Below are 24,248 nucleotides of genomic sequence, written 5' to 3' on the forward strand. Positions count from 1 at the left end.
ACACATCGGGCTCCAAGCTGACAGTGCAGAGCGTACTTGGGATTCTCATTCTCTCTCTCTCTCTCTCTCTCTCTCTCTCTCTCTGCCTCTCCCCCACTTTCTCCCTCTCTCCCTCTCTCTCGCAACATAAAAAAAAAAGAAAGAAAACTGGGTCATCCAAATACTGTGGCTCTCCTCATAGTCCTTTGAGGATTGTCCAGAATAAAGTATATGGTGTCCTTTATTAAATCAACAAATAATTTTGAGCTCTGCTCTGTGCTAAGTGCTGCACAGGTACTGGGGTTGAAATGATGACTAAAATCAGACGTGGCTGTAGCAAATGGCATTTGTTGTCTAAAGCAGGGGAGCTAGGCATTAACAGCTCAGCACCTAGGATCATATAATTACAAACTGGGTAAGTACTTTGAAGGAAAGAAATATAATCCTATGCAAATATGACACAATGGAACTTATTTGGAGGACTGCACAGTGGAGCAGGTGGCGATGGTTAAGGAAGTCTTTCTGAGCAAGCAAGCCTTGGTCTTTCAACAGAAAGACCCATAGTAGTTACCAGACAATGGAGTGGAGCAATGAGGAAGCGGCACTACTCCTGAAGGAACAGGCAAGTGTCCTGCCCTATGGCAAGAGCATTCTGGATGGGTACAAATGGGGGTTAGAATGGTTGAGATGAGGCTGAGGAATAACCAGGTATGCTCAGCGTTGGGAGCTATGGTTAAGAATGTTAATCTTCATTGTGTTGTCTTGTTTGGTTATTTTACCTGGTCTTCTCTCATCTTCTATGGTAGAAACCTGAGTATACTTAAGAGGTTTTGTTTTCATTTCTAAACATTGACCTTCTTAGTGCTTCTCAGAACTGCTGAATCTTTCTAGAGAAAAGGGAATTAGTTTCATACTCTGGACTTTGGTGGGAAAGAACCATTTGTAAAAATAGCTCATGTGTAAAACAACAGTTTTTTGTGTTTTGTTTTTTCCTGTCGTCATAGCAGAAGGCTAGTTAATGGTTCATGATCAGTTACTCCAGCACTGTGGCTAGATCAAAGCTTGCTTCTCTGGTAACCTTTACCATCTTCGCCTGTGTTCTTTATCCTGGATTATCATTTTCTGATTTTTCCATTCTTAGCTGATGTTTTGGGATTATGCTCAGTCTGTGTTATTATCTGTTCTTTCCATGCTGTGTAGTGCTCTGTGTGTAACACCACATCCCTCCTATTTGATTAGGCCTGTTTCTCAACTCTGATCATTTTAGCTCATCTATGTAGCCATTCTTTGCATTTTTTCTTTTTTTTATTATCTCCACCTTCTAAAAATAAGACTGTTGGTAACCATGGTAGCTCAAGGACATAGTTAGGAAAGGAAAAACAAAAAAACAAAAATAAGAAAACTCAAGCGTCTCCCTCTGTGAGTACCAACCCAAAGGGGGAGAAGAGACCTGCCAGGTAGTCTTGAATCTTTTTTTTCCCTTAATTTATTTATTTTGGACGTGGGAGGGAATCCCGAGCAGGCTTCACATTGCCAGTGTGGAATCCCGATGCAGGGCTGAAACCTATGAACCTTTGAGATCAAGACTCAGACGCTCAGTGGACTGAGTCATCCAGGTGTCCCGATGAATTTAAGTCTTAAAAGAGCTTAAATTCACCTCTGGACTTTCCACCCACAGACCGACTAAAGCCCCACCTGAGCTATGAAGTTCTTAGACTGACCAAGATCAGCAGCAGCTTTGTACCACTACCAAATACTATTAAGGAGTGGAATTTTTAATTCTTGGGTTTCAGAATTTCTTCCAAAAAAGACCTGTGAAGATGTTATTAAATATTTTAGGAATTCCAAAGATATTTGACACGTCATTTTCCAAAATGCTTCTTCCCACCTTAAGATTGGAGTACCATGACAATGTGAAAATAGCAGTGCCTTACATGAGCTGCTTAAAGACTACATTAAAGCCAAAACATGTACTTGCCATGTTTGCTGGAGCTAATTTAAGAGTGAGAGAATGCCTAAAAGTCCGCTATCAACACAAGCTGTATTCCCAAGTAATACAGCTAAAACCTGGTGTGTTTCAGGACCTGTCTTCTACCGTACTTGATATTTGCTGCTGCTTTCCACAGAAGAGAGAGACTGTAGGATCACTCAGAGGACTTCTTCCCCTTTAGAGAAGATGGAATGGGAAAGCAATCAGGAATTGCTCATTGGACCCCTGCCCTGACATCAGGAAAATGGGGTGCACAAGTGAAAAGACAAGAAGCATTTATTTTTTTATGCCTCCTAATTTTCCAAGCATTCTGATATTTTCTTATTGATTTCACTCTTCTGAATACTTCTGTCAGGTGGGACTTATTACTATTCCTATTTTCTAGATAAGAGAATGGATCCTTAAAAAATATTCCATAGCATACCTAAATTAACTCCGCTATCAGGCAGAGCAACCAGTATTCAAACCCAGTCCTCTTAGGTTCCAAAGTTCATGCTCTCCGTACACAGTCTCCTCTCCTGAGCATGTGATGTATGCCGGTTATTTCCTGGGCCGTAATGGTGGCTGCAGTGAGAGATGTAGCTGTAGTTGCTAAGACAAATCATGAAGGTAGACAAGCAATGCAGGTAGTCTCCAGTATTAAAATGAAGGTCACTCTTCGGCTTTCCTCAGCACTTTCATATTTATTACATTTCCTGCTTCTCAGTTTCCTCCAAGTACAGGTCCTTAGGGGCTGGAGTCTGTTTTCCTTCATCTTTGTATTTTTCACATTCATCCGCATGACAGACACATACAGAGTACTTATTACATATCATTTCAGAGATTACACGAGTGAGGAAGTGAGGACAAGAATTACAGTAAATGCTGTTATTTAAAGTTTCCTTAACCTTAACAGGGCTTCTGTTACCTCATGAGTACCAAGATTTTTTTCCTCAAAATATCACTGTAAATGTCTTTAAGCTTTAAAAGCATGTCTGTGTTGTATTTATGTCCCAAGGTTATCTCAAAATTAGTCACTGGCCATCAGAAATCTGCAAGTGGGGATTTCGTTTTCTGAATAATATGGGGATAGGTCTCCTAGGAACCAGGAGCAGCAAATGCCCCGGTGATTAGTTTGTGGGGATTACTTGAGCAGATTTCTCCTGAGGCTGCTCGTAACATGGTCACCTCTGTACTGTGTGCTCCCCTGATGCTCCAGGGGCTGGTTTCAGCTGTTCCCTTGTTTTGCTGGCTGGACTGTCTGGTTGCGTCTCCTCCCCGCACTGTGCCTTTTTTGAGCACCTCATGCTTTTTACAATCTTCTCAACCCCCTCAGGAATGGTCTCAAGTAATTCTACCCTCTGGAAATCTCCAGATATTTGTATAATTCAGAAACTTCTTTCCTCCCAGATTCCTCCGGTGCAGTTGAAAAGTCTTTATTTCACCCAAAGAAACTGTCATTTAGGAAAGAGAAACAAAGTTTTATCTGCAGGGAGCTCCCCAGGAGGACCATTCCTAGGAGAAATGAAGTAAACCTGGGTAGATACTTCAGTCTGGTATTCTCTCTTTAAAGCCCCCATGTTACTGCTCTAAGGACCAAGAAGTCTTTTATCTTTGGAGAAGCTGGAAACATTGCAGGAGCATTTGCTTTTAAATGGAAACCGTTAAGAATAGAAGCAATGACATTGTAGGACTTGGGCAATTCCAAGGTGTTCAAATTAAGAAATAATTTGATAAATAAATAACCATCAATATATCATAAATATCATAAATATCAAATAATATTTATTTGATAAATAAAATAACCTGATCAGTTATTTTGCTTGTATTCCTATACATAGGTTGTTGAAAATCTTGGTTTCTGATAAAAAGTTACACTTTTTTGTACTGCCTTGACCAAGTAAAATTGTAATGCAAGATATAACAAATGGTTCTCTTTAAAATTAGATGCTTCAAGCTAATGTCTTTGAACTACCCTGCTATGAGGAAGAGAAAGGAAAATGCTTGTGAGGGATTATATCTTCTATTTTTTCTGAAACCTGGTTTTGTGCTAACATGCTTGCTAGACTTTCCCAGAAGAAAATGGTATAAGTATAATATGATTACTCTGGATATGGAGGTTTAATGGCATGAATACTTCATAAATGAAATACGGACTTTAGAGGATAATTTTACTCTGTTATTCTTGAGGCTTTAGCAATCTTTAGAGCAGCAAAATGGGAGCTGTCTCTTTGAAGGGAAATGGAAATTTCCAGACACATTAAGAGAGAATGAAGGGTGAAGTCCCTGGGATTTTTCTCTTATTATAACAGTGATCATTACCCAAACCAAGCTATCCCCAAATATTTTTCTGCCTTCATCGCAGGATTTCTTCTTTGCCGTGTTGAAAAGAGAACTTTGTATTGTCTTTTCATCATAATGAAAAGTTTTAATGTAGTGTTTTTGAAAGATCATCCCAGAAGCTTTGAGTGATAAAGCTTAGTTACTTTAAAGGATATTTTCTAGCCCTTCTCTTAAAATTTGCATCATGTCAGCATTTTAGACTAAATGTTTTTTTAAAGAAAGATTAAAGATCATGTGCAAAATACATCAAGATTGAAAGTAACTCAGTTTATAACTCTTTATCCCAGGTTGGTCCTGTGTTAATCGTCCCTTCTTTTCTCCATCTCTGCCCTTCTTACCACCCTCTCTCTCTTCCTCTCTCCCTCTCTCCCTCTCTCCCTCTTTTTTGTCCTGTTTTGCTGTCAGTGGAGGTCTCTCTCTTTGTAGTTTCTTCTAGTGCCTGGGTTTTAGTGTTGCTGTTTTATGAAGTTGATTAAAACTTTAATGTTCCAGGCCATCCATCGTCTTCAAGTAGGTATCATTTTGCTTGTGCGGTTAAACTAGAATAGTCTACTATGGCTGCTAATAACAACAGTTAGCATTTGATGTGCACTGTCCGTATGACATTTGGGTCATACGTGCTGTGGCATTATGGGTGTTAATGTGAATTGCCTTCATTCGCACCTCCACGGTTTGAGGAGGGACGTAGTGTAAGATTAGAGGCAAGTTGATTGCTCAGACTCCCTTTGTGTGTGGGAATTTGTCTTTGAGCCCAAAAATGGTCTCTGGGGTCTGCACTGTGGAGCCCTGTCTCTCCATGACCGTACTCTGCTGTGGGCAAGGGCTCTGGTACTGGTTCTGAAGTTTTTCCCTTCCCTCCCCTTCCCTTCCCTTCCCTTCCCTCCCCTCCCCTCCCCTCCCCTCCCCTGTTTGTTTATTTATTTTTGAAGGAGAGAGAGAGCGTGAGCAGGGGAGGGGCAGAGAGAGAGGGGGACAGAGAATCTGAAGCAGGCTCCAGGCTCTGAGCTGTCAGCACAGAGCATGATGTGGGGCTCAAACTCACAGCCATGAGATCATGACCTGGGTGGGCTGAAGTCAGATGCTTAACTGACAGAGCCACCCAGGTGCCCCATTTTATATTTTTTAATCTTTTCCCTCCCCTCACACATCTTTATATGAAACTATTTAGAACAATGTTAAATTTGTGTTGCTAATTTCATTGAGATGGTTATCTTTGTATAGCTGTACAGAACAATTCCTTTGGTTTTGTTGAAAGGATAGAATATTTTGTCTTAAATGCCAGTGTAATGGTAAATGTTATCTTCTTAACCCAGAAGGTCATGCCATGATTTCATTAGTTGGCGTAGCTATATTGCCTTGGAGGTATTGCTCACCTGTGTGTGGTTCAAATTTGATATGAAATTGAAATTGAAAGTATGTCAACCACAGTAATGATAAAACAGTTTTTATAAACACTATTGATCACCCAACTTAAACTAATTAAATGCACAGGAAATGTTTTTAATAATATACCCAATATATTTTTAAAGGAAGAAATTTAATCTCTACTACAGATTATTAAAATTGAAGGGAAAGGATGTTTACAATAGAATTTTGAAATCCTAGCAAACTTGGATTTTGTTTTACATTGAATTATTTTGAAATTTTGGCTTTTGGGATAATGTGGCTTTTGTGCTCAATTTTATTTACATAGGTACATCTCTTATGAATTGACTTTTTAAATTAGTATAATCTTTTGTATTTAAGATTAGTTTAAAATCTTGGGCTGTCTTAGAAGTCTGTCGTTGGTCTTCTTTTCAGTATTTCTGTAAAAATAATTAAATATATATGAGGATGTCTTTGCAACATTTCTATAATAGTTAAAATTGGAAAGAATGCTACGGTCTGTCAGAAGAGTGAATATGGTACAACTATGCAAGAGGAATGTGTTAGAGTCTTAAAATATTGTGTAAAATCCATGTACTCATAGGTGAAGATGTTCAATATGTAGTGTTACATAAAAGCACAAGTTATAGAGCACTTTGAATATCCCACTTATTGAAAGATAGTAAACGTGTTTAGGCACACACATACACGGATATAGAAACGTATGTAGGCCTGGATTTGTAAGATACCAATTCCTACCATCATGGAGTTTTTAATGAACACCCCTTCATAGGTTTGTTCATTCTTAGAGTTTCTGCTATCCACCTCTGTGTTAAGAAGTCTCAAATCTGTGTCTTTATTTGCAGCCTTTTTGCTAAAGTCCAGACATGAATTTTCAGCAACTTATTTGGAATCAGACTCTTGGGGTTTTCAGATAAGTCCCTTCATCTCTTACATATACTTTGATAATGGAAAAGGATGACACCAGCCATCCACATTTCTGTGAAAATGTAGTTACCTTCACTTCTTCCCTTTTTCTTGGGCTTATGTCCATCAGTAATAACACTGATACATTTGGGCCCTGGGAAATGACATAGAAATGCTGAACTTTTTAAATATCAAAAGCTGCCCTTCCAAAAGTGTCTTCTGCTTAGAGCTTTCCATGAAACTGTCTTAATTGCTCTTAGTAATCAGAAATGCTGTATTTAAAAGAACTTGTTCAGGGGGCACCTGGGTGGCTCAGTCGGTTAAGCGTCTGACGTCGGCTCAGGTCATGATCTCATAGTTCGTGAGTTCGAGCCCCGCGTCGGGCTCTGTGCTGATAGCTCAGAGCCTGGAGCCTGTTTCAGCTTCTGTGTCTCCCTCTCTCTCTGCCCCTCCCCTGCTCATGCTCTGTCTCTCTGTCTCAAAAATAAATAAACATTAAAAAAAAATTAAAAAGAATTTGTTCAGTGCTTAATACTATTAAAATGCCTTCAGTGTTCTATTTAATCTTTATATAGTAGGCTCTTAGTGATTCTTTTTAAACTCCTCAATTTTAAATTCTTCACTTAAAAAGAGGTATATTCATCATAGTGAGGTCCTGCATTTACTTTGTATATTGTACAAGCCCTATTAATGTACCTGTTTTACATATACATCTGTTTCAGAAGAGTTTGACTGTATTGCTGTGGTCATTGTGAGCAGGACACTGACTGACAGAAAGATACCCACAGAGGTGCAGATATAGCTTTTTTTATGTAAGTAAAGCAAACTAAAGCTCACCCGCATGTCCCTGCATGAGTAGGGACACAGCTCAGTGCCCTGAGTCAACCAGGCAAGTTTCCCTGGCCTCCTGGCCCCAGCACAGCAAACAGCTACGGATGGTTTCGTCTGACAGCCCTGAGGATACACAGCGTTTAGGCCTTTCTGACCGACTCCCTGTATCCCATTCCCAAGCATCACTATTCCCTCTTGGTGGCTCTTAGACTTGTGAAGAGTGTTCATCTATGTTGTCACCAAATAAGAATATTAAAAATAACTCCAAGTGATCCTGTTTATTATTAGGTGAATCCAATCCTGTAGGAGTTGTGGGGGCAAATGTCCTGTATGACAACAGAAAGTGACCTCAAACCCATATGAAGTTGATTGCAGAAAACTTGGGAAGATTTTCTGTTTCATAAGTGAATGTTTAAATCAATATCTACCAAATATCTGATGTTTGGATATTTAAGTTATGAACCTAAACTTGATTGAGACAAGTAATCTTGGATAAACATGGCATTTTAATCTTAAAATGCCTAAGTTATGAAAATTAAAATCTATAGTTGGATTGTTAGTATTTCTCATGCTGCAGTTATTTTAAGGATTATGCATAATTAAAAAAAATTTAATGTTTTTATTTATTTCTGAGACAGCATGAGCGGGGGAGGGGCAGAGAGAGAGGCAGACACAGAATCCGAAGCAGGCTCCAGGCTCTGAGCTGTCAGCACAGAGCCTGACGCAGGGCTCGAACTCATGGTGTGTGAGATCATAACCTGAGCTGAAGTTGGATGCTTAACCGACTGAGCCACCCAGGCACCCCAGGATTATGCATAATTTTTAAAAGACTTTCACTTCAGGATGCCTGGGTGGTTCAGTCAGTTAAGAATCCGACTGTTGATTTCGGCCTAGGTCATGATCTCACAGATCATGGCTTCAAACCCTGCATTAGGCTCTGCAGTGACAGAGCGGAGCCTGCTCGGGATTCTCTATCTCTTCTCTCTACCTGTACCTTGTGCATGCACATGTGCTGTCTCTGAAAATAAATAAAAAATAAACTTAAAAAAAAAAAAGACTTTAACTTCTTCCCCTTTAGTTAGATACTGATTTCATGTTTTCTGCTAGAAAATTAGTGATGTTTTTGTAATTATAGGTCATTGTTAATTGATTATTTTAGTAACTCAGTTTTTGTAATAGGATTAATGGTAATTTGGTCATGAAAACATTTTTTTAAAATTTTTTTTTCAACGTTATTTATTTATTTTTGGGACAGAGAGAGACAGAGCATGAACGGGGGAGGGGCAGAGAGAGAGGGAGACACAGAATCAGAAACAGGCTCCAGGCTCCGAGCCATCGGCCCAGAGCCGGACGCGGGGCTCGAACTCACGGACCGCGAGATCGTGACCTGGCTGAAGTCGGACGCTTAACCGACTGCGCCACCCAGGTGCCCCGGTCATGAAAACATTTAAGGTTTCACTGGATTGGAAGTGAGGCAAAACTATTACTTATAAAAAGAGTTCATAACGTTCTTGTATACCAGCAATTGTCAGATAACATAAAGGACACAGTTTCCTTAGAATTCCAAAATATAAAATACTATGAAAGTGGGGTCCCTGGGTGGCTCAGTCGGTTAGGTATCCGATGCTTGGTTTCAGCTCATGTCATGATCTCACGGTTCGTTGGCTCGAGCCCCACATCAGGCTCTGTGCCAGCAGTTGCAGAGCTTGCCTGGGATTCTCTCTCACTCCCTCTCACAAAATAAATAAACGTAAAAGAAAAATTAAAAAACTATGCAATAATTTTAACACAGAATGTGTAGGACTTACCTACATGGAAGAAGGAAAAAGTTTAAGACTTTACAAAAAAATTTAGAATAGATCTTAATAAATGGAGAGAACTCCCTTTTTATTGAATAGAAATGTAGTAAGTTGGAAATATCTAGTTCCTTCTTGTACTAACTGGTATTCTAATATCTCATAAAGCCACAACAGTTCAAACAGTATAGCCCAGCTCAGGAGGTCTATCTTGAGGACAAAGTTCAAAATCAAACCCCAGTTTATATAATGATACCACAAGTATATTTGATTTCTAAACTAAGTGAGATTGGATAGATGAGAAATTAAGGGAAAATACCATTTAATATCACTGTTAAGTTTTAGACAACTTGAAGGTTTAAATAGTGGAAACGTGGAAGAAATAAAGGTTAATATTTATGTAATCCTTGGTTAAGTAAAGACTCTGTAGGATGTCAAAATCCAGTACTATAAATCACAGTGCTAGAACTTGACTGTCTAATATTTTAAAAGTATACATTTAAAAAAAAACCCTGGAAAGAGTTAAATAGAAAATAACCAGCTGTGGCAAATTTGCCAAATATATCAGAAACAATAAATGCCTTTCTTTATGTTAGTTTTTTAAAATCAAAAGAAAGCCTCCTAGATAGAAAGCCTCATGTAATAGATAAATGGACAATGATAATAAAAAAGACAGTCATAAAAGAAATTTAGATGACTATAAAGAGAAAGTGCCTGATCTCAGAAGAAATTTTTAAAAGTGCTATTTAGAAAGCTTGTTCAATTCTGTGTGATTGGATTTATTATTTATATTTATGAGGTTATAGGTCTTTTTCCTCTACCATTCCGAGCTCATCTAGGGACAGGATCTGTTTTCTTAATTTTTTTTTTTTTTTTAAATGCCTACCGTTTCCCAATGCCAGCTCCACAGCTGGATGGATAAAAGGATGGAGGCATGGATAGATGAAATAATTTTTCAAATTACATACACCCTATTCATCAGTGCTGGTCATAGATAAGGAATGTGGATTGAGTCTTCTTTTTAGTTTTATCTTTTATCATCATGTATGCATTATATGTTCACAAGAAGAATTTTGAATTAAGGGATTTGAATGATTTTTGATAACTGTTGTAGTGTTGATGACTTTCAACGTACTTTGAAACAAATATGCTAATACTTTTTGAGAATCCTTTTAGGTCCCATTTTAAACCTAGTTCTCCCGATGCTGTAAGACGCATGAGAAGTATCCCGCTGTTAAGAACACAGGGCGAGGTGTTCTATGTTATGTATATATTACAGTATACAATCAAATTATTTGTTATCTATAATCTATTAGAGTATCAGTTCCAAGAGAGTGGAGACTTTGGTTGACACTAGAGTATTGTCTGGCACATATGAAGTACTCAGTATGGTTTTTGAGAGAATAAGAGGTCCAGATTGTTTTCGTTTCCACATTACCGTATCACCTTCATATCACCCCATATCACCTTCATAGCCATCATTTTAAGTAGCAGCAAAATATTCCATTGTGTGCCACTAACTTACATAATTTTCCTTAAATATTAAATATTTGAGATGCTTACTTTTGCTGTTATACATGGTGCTGTAGTGAATATGTTTCTGCTGCTAGTCTTTTCAGTACTCATGATTATTTTGTTAGGGAAGATTCCTAGAAATAGTTTTACTAGATGAATAGACATGTACATATATTTTGGCTCATCATGTGAATTTCCAGGATACTTAATTTAGTAGCAAATACATAATTAATATCAGTTCCTTCAGTTGGTATGTTAGCTGCCCTGTGTTTGCTTAGCCAGGAAGTCCTGCTGTCCCCGTACAGGTGCTTTGTAGATATTTTATTCTTTTGAAGATTTACACTGGAAGTCTGAATCCTCATAAATAATACATGCATAGAAGTGGAAAAAGGCAATGAATTTTGAGTCAAAGCAAATTGACAGCAAGGGAAACGTATTATTTTATCACAGAATACAGAGGAAATAGTAGGAAGATAATAACTGGTATTAATTCCTGGAAGTATTTAAACATGCCAGTTAAGTAAAAAACAAGGAAACATCTTGGTGAATGTTGAAAATATTCACCTATTATCTTCCTTCCTTCCCCTGCCCTTTTGGGGGGTTGGGTATAGGAAGGAGGACTTTGGTTTTTAATTCATTTATTGTAGAATTCATAAGCATTTTCTAACTGTATATATCTTTTAACGTTAGTTCTTAGAAATTCTCAGGTCACCTGGGTGGTTCAGTCGGTTGAGCATTTGACTTTGGCTCAGGTCACAATCTCGCTGTTGGTGACTTTGAATCCCGTGTCAGCCTCTCTGCTGGCAGCTGGGAGCCTGGAGCCTGCTTCTGGGTTGGCTCCCTCTGCCCATACCCCGCTCATGCTATGTCTCTCTCTCAAAAATAAACATTAAAAAAATTATCAAAGGGGTGCTAGTTTGTTTGTATTCTGGAATTTGGGATTTATGAGGGCTATTAAGTGCTACTGTATACTTAGGCACCCCTTTATAGTTGCACATTTTTGTTGAATATCATAAAAGCTTAGTCCTCTGGCTGTTGAAGTTAGGATCCGCCAGTCCCCTTGTGCCTTTGCTTATCTCTGCCTGAAAGCATGTTATTTAATGCTCTCTCATTTCACAGGGGCTGACCATTAATGTTCCATGCCCTTGACTCAGGTGGTCCCAGACCTTGTTAGGCAGATAACATTCTTGCAGATTGCTTTACCAGGGCTTGTGATATTCTAGTTTCCTGCCCTCATTGGCATAGGTTTTGAGAATGGAGATCCTGCATTGTTCCAAGTTCTAGATTACTAGTGGCTTCCTATAAAATTTAGCTCTTTGTTTTCTAATAAATTACTATCTATACTTGCCATGTGTTGATTAGGTTCCTCATGTGACTTCTCTAAGCATGTGTTGTACTTATTACCATTCCTGGCATAGTGTTCACTAATTTTACACAAGTATAATGGTAGAAAAGTATTCATGGCCTTCAAATTATAAAAGATAAACACTTCATATTAAAAGGCCAGGGTTACTATTAAATCTTTTACATCACCAAATAGGATACCAAAAGTTGACAAAAAGATAAAGGGAAATTGTCAAAATCCCTAGGTTGATGGGAGAGGATAATACTTCTACCTTGCTATATAAAGAACACAAAAAATCAGTGATGATAAAATAGATTTTCACAGTTAACAAGCATGATCTAATGTCCACATATACAACATTGTACCCACAGTGGAAAATACTTTGCATTTCCAAGTACTCATGGAAGAGTTAAACACACACACCCCTACCTACATATTTTGGAATATATAAAAGCTAGTTTCAATTATTTCAGAAGATTAGTATCCTGTAAGTTATATTATCCCTTGCTAACCTAATGCAATAAGCATAGGGCTTATCTAGGAAAAGGAAAACTGCATTTACAAATTCTAGAACACACCTGAAAAGAGCCAAATAATAACAAAAATAATGTCAGTTTGGGGGATGCTGTACTTAAGGTGGTTAAGGGAAATGTATAGCCTGAAATGCTTACAATGCTAAGCTTGAATGCTTAGAACAAAATAAAGGCTTGAAATTAATGAGCCATGCATTCAAGTTAATTCTACAGTTCTACATTTTTAACACTGATAAATTAAGATAAAATAAAAAAGAGGAATTTAATGAAATAGAAAACAAGCGTGCAGTGGAGGAGATCATCAAAGTCCAGCAATAGTAATTTGAAGAGAATAAGACAAACTTATGTCAAAGTTAAAAGTGGGGAAAAAAAGAAGATGAGGAATAAGGAAAGATACTTAACTACAGATGCCATAGATGCAAAAGATAAGAGGAATTTTAAGTTTATTTTGAGAAGGGGGGTTAGAGCATGCATGGTGGAGGGTCAGTGAGAGAGAGAGAGAGAGAGAGAGAGAGAGAGAGAGAGAATCCCAAGTAGATTCCCTGCCCAGCACAGACCCTGACTTGGGGCTTGATCCCACAACTGTGAGATCATGATCTGAGCCGAAATCAAGTTGGCTGCTTAAGCAACTGAGCCACCTAGGTGCCCTCATGCAGATACTTTCATGTGGATGAAATAACTTTTTCTAGTAATATATCAAAAGTGGCTTAAATAGACAACTGGAATAGTTTTATAACTATAACCTGTGAAGAAACAGAATCAGCATCAAATGCTTCATTACCACGAAGAAACACTGCACCCAAATATCTTAATGGATAAATTCCAAGAACAGATAATTCTCATTTATTGCAAACTCTTCCAGATAATAAAAATGTGGCAGTGTTCAACTGCTTCAGTAAAACTAGCGTAAGAAAAACAGGAAAATACAAGAATGTAAATCTACAGGCTGGTTTCATTGATGAAAATTATACAGCATAAACTACAGCATGCTAAATCTGTGTGTGTGTGTTTTTTTTAAGATAGGAAATTAGGTTTATCTCTGAAAAGCAAAAAAAAAAAAAATCCATATAAACCACTGTAATTACCATATCAGGAGGTACAGGAAAAAGTTTAATAGAACATTCATTTCTGGATTACAGATAGGTAAGATCTGTGGTCTAGATTTATGATAGATATATAGTGTGTGTGTATATATATATATATAGATGATATACATATACACACATATAACTGGGATATATATGATATATATCTATATTACCATCCATAAAACATACCTGCATCTAGGGTAGAAAAGTCAGAAATGGATTCTATATAAGATCTCTAGGAAGTGGGCACCCGGATGGCTCAGTCAGTTAAGCCTCTGACTTTGGCTCAGGTCATGATTTCACAGTTCGTGAATTTGAGCCCCACATTGCGCTCTCTGCTGTCAGCATAGAGCCTGCTTCAGATCCTCTGTCCTCCTCTCTCTCTGCACCTCCCTTGCTCATTCGCAAAATAAATAAACTTCAAAAAAAATCCATAGGAGGATATATATAAAATCTAGGACATAGGTAATATACCATGATGTATATCCCATATCCGATATATGTGTATGAAAGGCCTATATTCCAATTTATTTGTGGGTATATAATGAACTAGGAAAAGATTATTTTCTTTACCCATTAAAGACCAATTACAGGACACCTGGAGCAATGATCACCTCTAGAGGTAAAATGCTAAAGATACTCCCTTTAAAAAGAAAGCCGAGACAATTACTAATACAGAACCCAGAATCCTAGCTAATCTTATGGTGTGGGGTTGGGATGAGAGGAAGATGTGATCAGGGCAGGGCACAAAGAGGACTTTCCTGATGTACTGGTATATTCTCCATTGTAACCTGGGGTAGTGGGAATGCTGATTTTTTATTTAAACTGCATCTCATCTTTAGATACTTAATGTCTAATTTACACAATAAACTTTTTATTAGATGAGAGAGGTCTGCTGAATAAAGACTGAAGATATAGGGGTGGGATACTTTTCCTTTCTGGTAGGTTCTTTGGTCTAATAATTGACATAAGAAAAACAAAAACTGGGGTGCCTGGGTGACTCGGGCAATTAAGTGTCTGACTTGTGGTTTTGGCTCAGGTTTTGATCTCACGGTCATGGGATCAAGCCCCAAGTCAGACTCTGTGCTGGGCATGGAGTCTACTTGGGATATTCATTGTCTGTCTGTCTGTCTCTCTCTCTCTGTCTTTCCTTCCCTCCCTCTCTCCTTCTCTCTCTCTCTCCTTCTCTCTCTCTTTCTCTCTCTCTTTCTCTCTCTTTCTTTGCCCCTCCCCCACTGTCGAATAAAGTAACATTAAAAAAATAGAAAAACAAATTTAATTTGTACATATATGAAATAGGAAACTCAAAGTGACCAAAGCAGGCAGCTTTTAGATCTCTTAGACAAACAATAAATTTGTGAAGAACTGAAGTCAAAAGAAGTTTGGGCTTTGGGGATAGTAAGTTAGTAAAGAAGTAATGAGGTTTGTTCATGTAATTTCCTTGGCCCTAAATTTCCTGTCTCTGGTAATAAGGATGTCTTCTGCCTTCCAGTTTGGGGGGTAGGGGAGGGTACCTTTCACGTAGGAGATTTATTTCCTGCTTTCAGGGGGACAAAGGAAGAGTCCTAGTTTCCTTGTTGCACCTCCTGTTTCTTCAGTAACTTTAATTCAAGGTAATATGCCAACATGGCATATATTGGAGTGGCCTGTCCTGAACCCCATCAATGAAGAGTTGTAGAAGATCTCTGTTTATGAAGGATCTGAGGTACAATGCAATTTTGTGGAGTTCATGGGCTCATGAGTGAGCACAGTTCTTTACATATGCATTGTGGTTTGTCTTACTCTAGCAGTGGAAATGGCAACGCATTTCCCTTCGTGTATCATCCTTGCAAAGGGGCCATGCTGTTCTTCTCTGTATCATTCCAGTTTTGGTATATGTGCTGCCCAAGAGAGCGTGCATTTTCCTTCATGTAAAGTGGCAGAGAGATGGGAGTCAGAGATGAAATTCACAGTCTCCCAGTGATGGTTAATGTGGTCATCAGTACTTTTCGCTTTGGAGAATTGCAGTAGATGGGGGGTTACATACCATCATAGAAAACAGTGTAAGCACTTGCAAAGGCTTTTGACATTAGAGGGAAGAAAATAACAAAGGAATTTTTATGAAGAGAATTAGTTTAAAAGATGAGCAGATTCTATGTAAAACTGTTAGGCTGTGTCTACATGGTTACTACAGATCTTTGATTTCACTTGTAAGAAAATGTCTCAAAGGGTTTAGTTTTCCAAATTGAACCACATGACACCAAGTAAAGACTAGTATGTCGTGGGAATTTACTCTAGAGTTGTCATATGGATAGCCTTGACTATTCAAGTCTTAAGATCCTACGCACTAAATTGAGAATTTTTCTCTACTCCCTTATTTTGGTTCTGAATCTGTTTTTACTTTTAGTTTTATTTATTTAGCTCTACTTTATCTCAGACCATCTTAATTCTATGAAACGGCAAAAAAGATTCTTTGCTAACCCCTTTCTAGAAGTCTAAAATAAAAATTAAGCTGCTTTTCCATTCTAACTGAATGTCTCTTTTCCCTCTGGCATACGACTTTAATTTCAGGAGGACAAATTATAGCTACATACTAGTTTCTTCGGCCACTGAAATGGCCTCTGCTTTACTGTACACATATTACAGTGTTATCACTGTTGTGGTAGGGAAGGAAGACATCAGTTATTTGTTCAGGTTTTATTAGACTTCCTCCATTTTTTTTTTATTTCCCAAGCTTTCTGAATATGGTTTATAAAATAAAGTTTAGATAATGCCTTGAAAATGGTAAATTCATTTTTTTAAAATAAGAGAAAATTAATATTTTTAACATGGTGATTTATTTGTAGCAGGAATCCTTATTGTGTTAAATCTCACTTTAGTGTGTTTTTCTCAATGGCATTTTCTTGATGCTGTGCTGCATTTCATGCCTGTGATCCTAGAGTTATGAGAAACAGTGATAAGATTTTTTAATATCAGGTGTATGCCAGTTGAGTTTGTAAGCACACTAGGATGAACTGGTGTGTGGTAAAGCTGAGATGCTATTAATTAAAAGATAAGCCAAGAAAAATGTTATTTTGTTATGATGATTTGAAAAGCCAGATGTCGACAGACTTACTGCATTCCTAGGAGAGTGTATTGGGAAGTTAACTGTAAAATACTCCTATTTTTATAGTGCTTATTTATTTCCTTTTGACAGGAGCTTTTAAAAATCATAAAGTAATAGATGTGAGATAATTACCTCCACTTTTTAAAGTATAAAATATCTAGTAAAGACTTCCCAAGAAGTTACGGGATAAAGTTTTTAGCATGCAAAAAATAGTTTTCTGTGAAACCACCTCTTATATAAAGAAACTTTTAGCACTATCCTCCAGGCATCTGTAAAAATTGGGTTGTAATTTGCATTTGAATTAATAAAATAATGGAGTTTAGTAGCTCCGTATATAATGCTTTACCTTAACCTAAATTCTTATTGCACACTCTGTTATATACTCTGATGTGCTAACTTTTGGAACAGCTTTGGAATTATTATAAGCTGATAAGCTATAAAACTTACTGTTATTTTTCCTCCTTGACTCTGCCATCTGTCAGAAACAAAAGCAAAGCTAAAAATCTCATTGAGCACAAAAGATTCTGCATTGCTTAATGGGCCTTCTAAGGAGATACATCTGTCGGGAAAAAAAAAATTAATGCTGCATTTTAAAGAAAATCTTTGTTCCTTAATTGCAGATGGGGAACTCAAGGTGATTTCACCACCACCCATCCTCGGCCTGTGGTCAAAGTAAAACTCTTCACAGAAAGCACTGGGGTCCTGGCCCTTGAAGATAAAGAACTGGGAAGGGTGAGTTGTGGTCAGTCCTGTGTGCTTGAGGTCACACAATTGTTACTTCTTGTGCTTTACAGTTAAGGTGGACCAATATGTAGTGTGTGAACTTACTGTTGAAAACCTAAATAAAATAATTTACTTGTAATTTTCCATTGTCCCGGATTAATAGCTCTAATCTATTAAAGGCAACTGTCAATAACAGAAAATACTGCAATAGGCTTTGGGTATATAAAGGTTGTATATAAGATCATAGTCAGGGACCCATTTTGCTTACACATGCATTGGTCATTGGGTGTTTATGGCACAGGGCAACTTGTTCTTTTGGGTGAAAGGTAATTGTCATTTAAACATTTCTGTCTATGGGTTGAAAGAAGCATCTTGATACTTAAAGTCCATCTGTTCAGGTCCATTATGATTAGACTAATTATAGAATATCTAAAGGTATTTCTGTCTCAATCTCTCGTGTTTTCCCTGTGAGTAGGTCTTTTTCATGTATCTTTTAACTCTGGATCTTTTTTTTTCCTGTACTCACTTCATACCTAGAATATATTTATCCGCAATTCCAGGGTCTTTCCACTATACTCCGCTCTTGCTGGCAGTGCATTAAGATGAGGGTGGATTTGTGATCTTAACACCTCTCTGTGTGAAAGATTATCTGCAGTCCCATTTATAAAGTACATGTGCTACAATGAGTAGGCTATAAAGTTACCTTCTCTAATGTGGATCTCTCTTACCCAGACCTGAAGACTGATCTCATAGGTATTTTTCCGAGATTAAAGCCTTCAGAAATCTTACCTGAAAATTTCTGGTAATGATGGACAGACAGCTTATGTGATGGTGGATGTTGAAGGATACTGGGATCATTGGGTATATTGAAAATTTTTTTCCTCAAAGTTGGGCTTTTGATTCATTTCAAATCTGTATCCTCTTGTGTCTCCTTTACCTGATTAGAGTTTCCCATTTCTAGGGATTTTGTGAATCTGTACCCACACTCCAGAAATTGAGAATCTATATTCATATTCCAGGTTTCCTCTTCTGTTTCCTTGTTAGGTGTATTTGTTAAGACCTAAGAGCTAGGCCGTACCATTCATTCATTCATGTGCTTACATATTTGTGCGGTTAACTCGTTCAGCAAAGGTACATGTACAGGTAGCATAATCTTATAGAAGACCTTTGGAGACTCCATATGATCCGATGGATTTATAAATCAGGTTTTTCATTTAAACTATTATTAATTTTACCCTATTTCCTTATGACTATTTTCCACACTCAAATAGCCATTTTAAGTCTAATGCTATAAGGTAATTCTTTAGATATTTTCAATTTATTTATTTATTCATTCATTCATTCATTCATTTTTTAATACTTAATAAAAAAGTATTATTGGAGTTATTTTTTTTCAATATATGAAATTTATTGTCAAATTGGTTTCCATACAACACCCAGTGCTCATCCCAGCAGGTGCCCTCCTAAGCAGGTTTTAAATTGGGTATGTAAGTGATATGCTTCCCAGTTATTAATATATCTGAGAAAGGCCTCATGCTCCTTTGCCCTCTTCATACAAGACAGGTTTTCTTTCCATACAAGGGTTTCTCAACCTCAGCACTATTGATATTTTGAGCAGGAAAGTGCTTTGTTGTTAGAATCTTTTCTGTACACTTTATATTTAGCAGCATTCCTGGCCTCTGGTCAGATGCCAGTAGTGCACCCAGCCTTAAGTCAAGATGGTCAAAAATGTGTCCAGACGTTGCACCCTGGGAGGTGTGCAAAATCACCCTTAAGGATCCATTAAGGATCCATTGAACTACCCTAATGATCTGAGTAGGTTCCATGATTATAAATATCATTTATGTGGCAATAACTTCCAAGTTAAAATTTTTCTTTCTCGGAGCTTCAGATTTGTACATCCAATCCACATACTTAGTATTTCTAAGTTGCATTTAACAGTTATCTCAAACTAAATATATCTGAAATAGAACTTATGATTAGCAACCCCATAAAGTTTTCCATAGAGGTGGTTTTTAAGTCCGTGACATGACATATACTTTGTTTCTCCTTCCATCACCTTAATGCTCCATCTATTTGCAAGTTCTGTCAGCTTTCTCTAAATTTATTCTGAATACGTCCACATCTTAATTTCTCCTCTACCCTAATTCAGGACACCATCCTTCCTTGCTGCTAATAGTCTCCTTACTACTTTCCCATTTATCATGTTGTCCCCTCTGATCTAGCTTTCACACCTCAGCCACTATGATCTATTTAAAATTCTAAACAAATCACATCATTCTGTCCAAAAAATCTTCGAGTATCTTCTCATTTATTTGGAACAAAAATCAGACTCCTCGGGGAGCCTGGGTGTCTCGGTCAGTTAAGTGTCTGACTTTGACTCAGGTCATGATCTCACAGCTCATGGGTTCGAGCCCCACATAGGGCTCTGTGCTGACAGTGCAGAGCCTGGAGCTTGCTCCAGATTCTGTGTCTCCCTCTCTCTCTGCCCCTCCCCTGCTCTGGCTCTCTCTCAAAAATAAACATAAAAAATTTTTATTAAAAATCAGAGTCCTCATCATGGTGTAGCATGTCCAAGAATGGTTCTCAAGATGGGACCCTGGATCAGCGATGTCAGCACCTGGAAGAGTTAGAAATGCAGATTCTCAGGCCTTGCACTAGATCTGCTGGACCAAAAACTCTGAAGGTGGTGTGCTGCAGTGTTTTAACCGGGCCTCCTGGTAATTTCAAGACACCCCAACGTTGAAGAACCCTGATCTACATGAACTGACCTTTAAGTCTCCTGTTAGAGCCATCTTGCTTACTGTCCTCTTTCCTTCAGACTTGGCTTTCTTCCTTTCCTCAAACATATCCGATTCATTTCTGCTTTAAACTTGGGGTCTTCAGATGTATTGTAGTCTGAGTCCATGCACATACACATGCACGATTAGAAGAAACTGGCGGTGATCAGGGCACCTGGGTGGCTCAGTCGGTTGAGTGTCCGACTCGATTTTGGCTCAGGTCACGATCCCAGGGTTGATGGATCAAGCCCCATGTTGGGATTGTGTGCTAAGTGTGGAGCCTGCATAAGATTCTTTCTCGCCCTCGCCCTCGCCCTCGCCCTTGCCCTTGCCCCTGCCCCTGCCCCTGCCCCTGCCCCTGCCCCATCTCCCCATCACTCTCTCTCTTACTCTCTAAAATAATAATAATAAAAAAAGCTGGTGATCATCGCTGGCTGGTAGAGCTACTAGTAATGTTTGCTGGTATAGCTATCTACTTTTATATTGGGAAGCAGAAACAGTTAGGTTTTTTCTTTATTTTTTTTTTTTTAATTTGAAGGAAAAAGCCTTACATGATCTGAAATTTACAGTGTAAATTTTTACAAATCAATACCTGGAGATCCTAGTTTTAAAGTGAAGTTTTCTAATTAAAATTTTGTGTAGCAAAATTGTGTTGAATTTAAAGATGAGCAGCAGAGTCCCTAAAATAGATAGATACCACAAGGAGACCCCACCACTGTACAGTTGGTAAAATGGCTAACGTACAAGAAAGCTGACAACAACAAGTGCTGACAAGGATATAAAACAACAAACTTGATCTCTGCTGGGTAGAAATGCAAAATTGTACAGCTACTTTGGGAATACAATTTGCCAGTGTTTCTGATTTTGTTTTTAAGTGAAATCTAGACATGCCATATTACCCAGAGGTTGCCCTCTTAGGTATTTACCTAAGGTTTACTACTTAGTATCTGTACGTGAATGTTGATAACAGCTTTATTCCTAGTTGCTAAAAACTGGAAGCATTAACATGTCTTCCAATGGAGGAACTGATACATAAACTGTGGTACATCCATAAAATGAAATGCTATTCAGTGATAAAAAGAAATAAACTATTAATTCATGCAACAACATAGATGAAACTTGAATGCAAGAGAACGAAATCAGACTCTTTGCCCCATTTAATCCTCTTTGAGGATGGTAGTCTCATCCCATGTTGAGACAGAAAGTGAGAATCTGATTAAGACCTCTCAGCAAGTGCAAGAGTTAGTATTTGAACTTGGGTTTTCTGATCCCAAAGCCTATATTCTAAATCATTAAACAGTACACCTGATAAGATGAGGAAATTTGGCAGTATTTTACAAATCTTGGTATGAATATGGGCCCATTTAATTTCATGGCTTAAGGCAGGAACCAAATGTTATTTAAGCTAATGCCATTTTATGCATTTCATAATATTTTATGCCATAATTTGCATCTTCCTACAGTAATCTCTGGAGGCACTTTGTTTTTACGTTTCTTTGTTTTGATAGGGAGGAAGGGAGAGAGAATCCCAAGCTTGCTGCATGCTGTCCGCATGGAACCCTCTGTGGGGCTCGATGTCACAAATCATGAGATTGTGACCTGAGTCAAAATCAAGAGTCAGAAGCTTAACTGAGCCACCCAGATGTTCCTCTCTGGCTGCACTCTTCTATGTCATAGTGCCACTCAACTGTCTGTGCACATAAAGAACCCCTAGGAAGTGCATGAAAAGACTCAGGCTATAGGCCCACACTCATCTTTTGGTTGGTTGGGGGTGAGTCCAGGAAGGAGCATTTTAAGCACTTCTCAGGAACTAACAGTGTGCACGTAGGGTTGAGAAGCACTGGTACAAATAGTGTCACTAAGCAGCCGGGGTTGAGAACTGGTAACTCCCAGGGATAAGAGAAAATCTTCTCTAGCATATAGTTTTGTAAAATGATAGTTCAAATTTAAGTAGGCATTGGCCAGTTGAAGGTTATGTTCTTTGGAAAGTACTTGGCATGCAGATTTCGTTTGGAGATGGCAGGTGCAGATACCTATTTATAGAAATGGAGGTGGCATATGGAGATTTTTCATCTGAATTGGTGGCCAACCCTCTACCAGGTGCCTTAGGGAATACCTGGAGACAGAACAGGGAATTTTTCGTATTATGGGCTTGTTCTAGCAAGGAAACCATTGACCAATCAAGCACCCAAAAGTGTGTGGTTCATCAATGATACGGCAATAGTACTTTATGGTAGCTATGCTTTTGATGAGCATAGTATAATGTATAAACGTGTAGAATCACTGTGTTTGTACACCTAAAACTAATGTCACATTATGTGTCAGCTCTGCCTAAATTAAAAAAAAATTAAGATGATTTTGTCCCCAAAACTTTAAAGGCAAGGCTTACTTAACACAGCCGTATAAAAATCCAAATTGCTTCCAGGACATCTATTTGTGGACAACGGAGTTTCCATTGAGCCTTTCAGAATTAATTTTTGTACTCCTTGGTAACTTTTTAACTTGCTGAATGGTGTTCTTTAGTACAAAATGAATATTTGAAGTTTCCACCCAAGTAACTTTTTAGTTTTAGGAGTGTTTCTATCAAAGCATTCTAAGCATTGTTAGAAAAAGAGCCTAGTTAGTGTCTGTTCAAGCGCTGAGTTCATGGTCTTGATAGCACATCATCGGTATCCACAGAAGGATGCTCGTTTTTCCCCCATGAGGATAGAGACTCCCACAAAGCAGAGAAGCTATTTTCCTTTCCAGGGGAGCCAGAACGTCTTCTGATTTGATTAAATATTTTAAGATAGCAAAAGACTAACAGTCTGATTATCTCTTAGATATACATTTTTAGAGTAGTTATATTTTTGAAATTAAGGTTTCATTTTATGTATTTCTCTCACTTTTTCTATTTGACTATCTGCTTGTATTTAACATTTCTCAACATGGAGATGTTCATACCCAATAATTCAAAGTGACAGTCACGTTTGTTTTACAAATACAAATACTATAAGGAAATAGCAGCTGGTGGTTAATTTCATATACATTTTAAATATTAAGATAAATTAGAATTGCTGAAATGATTACTCCATTACATTGAACTATTATCTTTCAAGCAGCTTGTAATGTCTTAATGTAGCAAGTAAAAATTAGCTTATATATTTGCCTTTTTCGTTGTTTCTTCTGTTTGCTTTATGAAGCATCAAAGGAGATCTGTCTCAAGAGTGATCAGAATATACACAATTTTTATTTGTTTTTGAAACTTGACAAGAGAAATAAGCAATTGAGTGGTATGTTAACTCGTCTGTCGTCTTGGGAGGTAAAGAAATAGTTGTCTTAGGAGCTCTAATTAACTGATCAGTCTAATATTCTTCTTCTTGACTCTCTTGTTTTTCTGGCGTATATCCTCTTCACTTTTTCTCATTTGTGTGGCTTTGATTGAATTGAATTCTGTAAGTTTTTCGTTAATGCTAAAACTTTCAGCAGCCACATTAATTATTAATGCCAAACTTAGCATATTTAATTGGATATATAACTGGTTAGAACTCATAGACTTAACAGTTTTTTTTAATGTTTATTCATTTTTGAGAGAAAGAAAGAGTGTGAGCAGGGAAGGGGCAGAAAGCAAGAGGGAGACCAGAATCCTTAGCAGCTCCAGGCTCTGAGCTGTCAGCACAGAGCCTGACAGGGGCTCAAACCCACAGACCATGAGATCGTGACCTGAGCTGAAGTCAGCCACTTAACCAACTGAGCCACCCAGGTGCCCTTAGAGCTCATAGACTTTAAACATTTGTCTAATTGCCTGCTTTATACCCAGTCATCATAGAACTTTGATTTCAACATACACAGTAATAAGTTAGGAGTAGACTACAGATGTTTTAAATAACTATCCTAATTTTTCAAAAATAAATATACAGTTAAATTCATAAAAAACGTTTTAGGCCTTTCCTTCACTCAAACCGTCAAAATTTATATTTGGATTAAAAA

At 37.8% G+C, this 24,248-nt stretch overlaps 1 protein-coding gene and 1 non-coding gene across 17 annotated transcripts in view; one reads left to right on the forward strand and one right to left on the reverse strand.

Annotated features, from left to right (window-relative positions):
- CADPS2 (calcium dependent secretion activator 2) overlaps positions 1–24,248 on the forward strand; it is a 543,402-nt gene that overhangs the window by 259,544 nt on the left and 259,610 nt on the right. For all 16 annotated transcript variants that reach the window (XM_058724453.1, XM_058724449.1, XM_058724458.1 and 13 more), the window contains one exon: positions 17,397–17,508. In XM_058724453.1, the coding sequence (XP_058580436.1) occupies positions 17,397–17,508 (112 nt within the window). The remainder of the gene's footprint in view (positions 1–17,396; positions 17,509–24,248) is intronic.
- Positions 15,484–15,585, reverse strand: LOC131511215 (U6 spliceosomal RNA). The gene has a single exon (XR_009261417.1). It is a non-coding gene; the product is annotated as a U6 spliceosomal RNA (small nuclear RNA).

The sequence above is a fragment of the Neofelis nebulosa genome, chromosome 4 (genome assembly GCF_028018385.1).
Source record: "Neofelis nebulosa isolate mNeoNeb1 chromosome 4, mNeoNeb1.pri, whole genome shotgun sequence".
Classification (NCBI taxonomy): domain Eukaryota; kingdom Metazoa; phylum Chordata; class Mammalia; order Carnivora; family Felidae; genus Neofelis; species Neofelis nebulosa.